This window comes from Olea europaea, chromosome 12 (genome assembly GCF_002742605.1).
Source record: "Olea europaea var. sylvestris chromosome 12, O_europaea_v1, whole genome shotgun sequence".
Taxonomy (NCBI): domain Eukaryota; kingdom Viridiplantae; phylum Streptophyta; class Magnoliopsida; order Lamiales; family Oleaceae; genus Olea; species Olea europaea.
In genome coordinates, this window is record NC_036248.1 from 5,292,637 (window position 1) to 5,298,424 (window position 5,788).

At 33.8% G+C, this 5,788-nt stretch overlaps 1 protein-coding gene across 1 annotated transcript; it reads left to right on the top strand.

Moving 5' to 3' along the window:
- Window positions 1–4,272: 4,272 nt before the first annotated feature.
- On the top strand, window positions 4,273–5,701 carry LOC111406933. Its single transcript, XM_023036290.1, has 3 exons — window positions 4,273–4,803; window positions 4,906–5,549; window positions 5,623–5,701. The coding sequence occupies exons 1-2, from the start codon at window positions 4,318–4,320 to the stop codon at window positions 5,011–5,013; spliced, it is 594 nt and encodes a 197-aa protein (XP_022892058.1). The 5' UTR covers window positions 4,273–4,317; the 3' UTR covers window positions 5,014–5,549; window positions 5,623–5,701.
- The last annotated feature ends 87 nt before the right edge of the window (window positions 5,702–5,788 follow it).

The window sequence follows — 5,788 nt, forward strand, 5'->3', positions numbered from 1 at the left end:
GGCGCGCTGCCCCCTCGACCCCCGTTTGTTCGCCCCGAAGCGGCGAAGTGGCAAACAATTTTGCCTAAACGGATTGAGTCGAGCTTTTGAGTATTTGGCCGAATTCGATACGAACTTTAATCGATTTTCAATTCTCAATTTATTTAACCAATATCCAACAATCTCCACCGTTTTATTTTGGTCTTTATACAATCAGGCACTAGTTTATTACTCTGCTCGATTGCTGGAGGCAGAGTCGTATTAGCCCCGTTTGAGCCCTATTATTTTTTATTATATTAAATTAAATTTTTTTTCTATTTTTAATCACATAATTTTCAATAAAATAATATTATACATAAATTAAAAATTTTTTAACCACTCATTTTTAAAAAAAATATTATTCATTTTATTATAATCTACAAATAATAGGGCTCAAACGGCTATTTAGATTTAAAAGTTAAGTAATTTTAAACGGTTCAAAATAAAATAGCAGTAAATGAGTAAAATGTTTAGTGGCTAATCGCTTGTCGAGTCACATGTCTACCTCTTCACCGAAAAGAACATTATGTATTTTTAAAATCTATCAAAAATAATATTAAAATGTGTAACAATAACTAGTGTCAGAAAGAGAGGATATGCTCGAAAATGAAGTGGAAGTACAATAATTTAGATAAAATAATATATAATAAAAAGGAAAATGAAAAATGAAACGAAGTGCCTATCTATAGCTGGAAAATGCTATTCGTATATCGAAGTTGACATTTCAGTGTACACTCTCTTCATATAAAGGGATGAATCCCACGACAGTATAAAATCTTGTGATCTTCCATGTGAGCGGAGTGTGCTTCGAAGTGTCAACCCCAATATACATGTAGCAAAACTCATAAAAAAGCTTCCTGAAGTTCAAATTATTCACGATTTAATATAATTTAAAAAGATTGTTATAATTATTGAGGCATGATTTTTATCTTCAAAAGGTCAATTTTGTAAAAATAATATATCAGTAATTAATTTGAAGTAAGTATTCAGATATGTGATTCATGTCAAAAGGAGTACTTAACTTTTCTTAATTAATAGTTTTGAGAATACTTATCTAAGAATTCAACAGTTCAGAGGCCTTTGGTGTCCCCTCCAGTCAAGAATTGAGGCCTCACAATTACTAGCCAATAGGCTTTTCTCTCATGCTTTTCTTCGTTCATGGTTCGATATTCTGGTATCCTAGGCGTAGAGGAATCACACCAATCCATCCCGAACTTGGTGGTTAAACTTTAATGCGGTGACGATATTGTAGGGGAGGTCCTGTGGAAAAATAGCTCGACGCCATCATGCACTGTTTACAATTTTTTTAGCTCTGAAGTACTCACAACCTTGGAATGTTATCTTTAAATGTAAAAAACTTGTTAACAAGTTGCATATTCATAGCCTGTTTGAGTCTCATATTTTGTATAGAATGTATTTTTGAATAGTGGATTGATACAAAATGTGTAATTGAAAAATAAGAAAAAAATTAAATTTACGTATAATATTATTTTATTAAAAATGTATAATTGAAAGGATGATAGAGAAATATATTTTGAAAGTAACGAGGATCAAACAAGGGGCTGAGTTTAATTAATAATTATGGAAACCATTACAAGAAGTTGGTGGTAATCCTAGGGGCTAATTGAGTTTAACGAGAAGCGTTGAGTGGGGTTACTATTGAAATTATTGTCCCTTGTGCGGCCCATTGATTATTATTTGACTGCAAATCATTTTTTAACTGACGCCTCCAATATCACATAAATTCGACTGACAGACTCATTTGGCTCCCACTGAATCACCAACAAAAACTAGTACCGTCGGAAATGATGTTGGTACCAAGTTGCAGGCGATACTCCTCTACCTCGTGCAAATAAATTATCAATGCAGTAGCTCTGGGACATAGTCAGTGGTGCAAAGGATAGGAGTGAAATTATTTTACGTTTTGTTGGCAAACGCAGTGTGAGGGTTCAATTCTTAAGATATAGAATTAGACTCTTTGTAGGCATAGTGTACATACAGCTCTTGTTCCATGGCCTAACGATTTACCTCTCTCACAAAACTCTAGAGGCGGGATGATGGAGCTCTCAAAATTGGGGTTCAACATTTTTTTTTTTAAATTATTAATGCAGTAGTTAATAATTTTTATTGGAATTCTTAAATAACGCATTATGAATGTCAGGGATGAAGTCCAATTTGATATGATGAAACTAGCAACTGGATATATATATTTTACGAATGCCTTCTAAATATAGTAAGGCTTTAGTTTGATAATAATTTTTAATTTTAAGGTTCCTAATCTTTTAGATTTTACCAACGTGTATCATTTTATATATTTATCAAAGAATAATGTTACTTTATCAGGTTGAAGTCGACTGACAAAAAAATATTTCTTAGTCTAAATTATTTATTAATTGAGTATTAGTTTCTCCAATTTTACTGAAATTATTAAATATATAAGGGGTTAAATAACACAAATTTAATTTGTTGTTAAAGGGTTTGTTTGATGCAGATTTTTTTAAAGTAAATTTTATGAAAAAGGAAAATTATTTTTTTTGGAGAATGTGTGGTTATAAGTAAAAAAAAAAAAAAAATTGTTGAAAAATATGATTTAAAATGAGCGTAAAAAAAAAAATGATTTTCAAAAATATGTAACAACAGGGACCCAAGATTCATAGAGGCTGCTTTGATTTATGAGTTCATAGTCTCTGGGTGTAAAATGGATATGATCCTTTTGCAGGAGGGAGGCGAGTAAGGCCCGTTTAAATATAGAATATTAGGCCCATTAAAGATTGATTCTAGAAGGTTAAGGATTCTTGGATTGAGAATCTTATTGGATTATATTTTCATCTTCAAGTTGAATTAAAAGTAGGAAAAATAACGCAAAACCATACTTATAAACTTTACATTTCAAAACTAGGGTGATTAGGTTTAATTTTCTAAAATCAGGTGTTAATTATTTATTTTAAAATTAATAATAATTATAAACTAATTGTTCATTTACGTGATGAAATAACCCTCTATTTCTGAATTACACAGTTTTCATAATATTTCTGCACGTAATCACTGATCATCCAAACCACGTCCTTCGCGTTTTACCATAAACCCCCCTCTCTCTCTCTCTCTACAGTGCAGTGCAGAAAGAAACCACGTTTTTCTCTCTCTTCTTCTCTCTACCAGAAATACAGCAACGACGTTGCTCTCTCTCTCTCTCCTCTCTTCTCTCTCTCTACTACAGTAAAGTAACCTCCCACTCCGTTTCTCCACTATTGCGAACCGCACAATAGTTTATTAAATTTTAGTTTCAACAATAGTTGTGTTTGGAATGGCAAAAACTCGAAGTTTTGGTGCGAAAATGATGGAGAAGGATAAAGGAAAGAGGAAATATGTTGAAAGAGATTCTTCTTCAGCAAAAAGAGTTAAAATGTCATCCTCTGGCGGGAAACCCATGAAGAAGGTGAACTCCGATTTTGTGACATATTATTTGAGTAGTTTGTGGCCTGATTTGGGTATTCTGCGTAGGAAATATAATTTTGTGATCTGTTTTAGGTATTTTGTAATTTGAAGGTTTTGTGACTTATTTTATGTATTGCGTGATTGTGACTTTCTACTTGTTTGTGTTATGATTTTGGAAAATTTGTGACCAACTATTTTAGGATCTGGCGGGAAACTCATGAAAAAGGTGAACTCCGATTTTGTGACCTAATTTCTGAAATTTGTGACCTATTATTTGAGTAGTTTGTGACCTGATGTGGGTATTTTGTGTAGGAAATATCATTTTGTGACCAACTCATTGAGTAGTTTGTAATTTGTACTGTGTGATCAATTACTATTTACTTTAATCGAATGTGTTTTTAAAGGAGTGCTGGATTGTTTGCGAATGAAATAGTTGTTGTGACTTTTTACTTCTTTGTGTTATAATCTTAGAAGAGTTGGTCACAGCGAAATGTTTGTGTTGAAGGTCAGAGTAACATTTTTTATTTTACCATTGTGCAGGACTGGAAATACTTAATAAAATCAAGGAATTGGTTTTCTGGAAAAATCACCACAACGCAAATACAGAGTGTGATTACGCACTTTGTGATGAAATTTAAGGCTGCGCAGAGGGCAATTCTAGAAAACACATGTTTCTCCTACTACATGCGTTGTAGGGAGATAGTTGTGCAGCCACAATTGATTCACCAAGTTTTACTACGGGAGGTCAAGCAACCGAATAAGCAAGAGATGTGGTTTAATGTAAATGGGAGATATATTCTTTTTTCAATTGCTGAATTTTGTTTGGTTACGGGATTGAGGTATGATGGGGTCGATGGTCGACCAATGTTAGATGAAAAACCGTCTTCAGTGAAGGACACATATTTTAAGGACTTAAAAGCTGTTACAAGTGAAGATGTCAAGAGGGTTTTTATTTCACTTGATGATGCACCAGACCTTGACGTTGTTAAGATTGGAATTATCTATCTCATCACCTCATACTTATTTGCTACATCCTACCCGAAGGTGGTGGATCAATACATATTTGCACTTGTAGACGATTTTGCCACTCTTGAAACATTTCCTTGGGGTAGATATTTGTTTGAGACCACCTTATTGTCGCTAAAAAAGGGACTATCAAAACAAACTAGTCACTATAGATTGACAGGTTTTTTAGTGGCTTTCCAGGTGTGGTTATATGAGTGCATACCTGCACTTGAGGGAAATGTGGCCACAAGAATTTATAAGAAATATCCACGCATTATTAATTGGACTGCGCACAAACATCCTTCAGTGTCAATGTTGGAGGACAAAGTATTTGGAAATGAGAATGTAAGGTTTTAAATACATTTAAATTGTTATGTAATCATTTGGTTGATTATATAAATTTTGAAATGGCATATGATCAATATTTTTTCATCTTATGTGAAACAGGTTGTGATAAATGACATAGATCCATCTGAAGTTGAGCTCACAATGCCATATATGACAAGTTTTAAATATGAAATTCACATTTATTATGATACGAAATATGATTTGTGACCTGAAGTATGAATATCCTGTTTGTAAAGTGACATATGTTTTATGACTGTGACCTGAAACATGTAACTTGTGACCTGTGACTCTCTTTGTCGTTATGTATGTTGTGGCTTGTGCCTTGTGACTTAGTTTGCTCTTATGCAACTTGTGACTTGTGAATGTGATCGAAAACGTGTGATATGTGACTTTCTTCAGACGATTGTGAACTGAAGTATGAATATCCTGTTTTGTAAAGTCACATGTCTCTTAAGCTTGTGACGTGAAACATGTGACTTGTTTCTTGTGACTTTCTTCATTCTTATATATGTTGTGTACGATCGGTAGATGTGGAGTACTCAAAGCCTAGACAACCAACTCGGAATGTTAGGATCTCTGAAAATCAACTGGGCACAAGTGAGGCAACTCCCCTACTGTCGAAGGTAGATGTTGAAGATTCAGATTTTGTAGGCCCATCACTATATAAACAAACGGGGGCTGCTGGCTCTAGCTCTCGCGATCAGCAAAGTGCTGCCTCACATCCAGATTGCTCATGTGTCGAGGTAAGTAATATCATTGTCTTTTCACTTCAGAACACATTTTATATACAATTTCACTAACTACAAAATTTATCAGGAATGTGGTCGACTGAAGCAGTTGATTGAAAAGGAAGTAACCAAGCTCCAAGCGGAGAACAAGGGGTTGAAAGAGGAGATTATGTCGATGAAGTCAAAACTATCTAAGATGAATGTAAACATGCTTCAATCAAACAATTCTTTGAAGCTCAATGAGGTCATTCAGA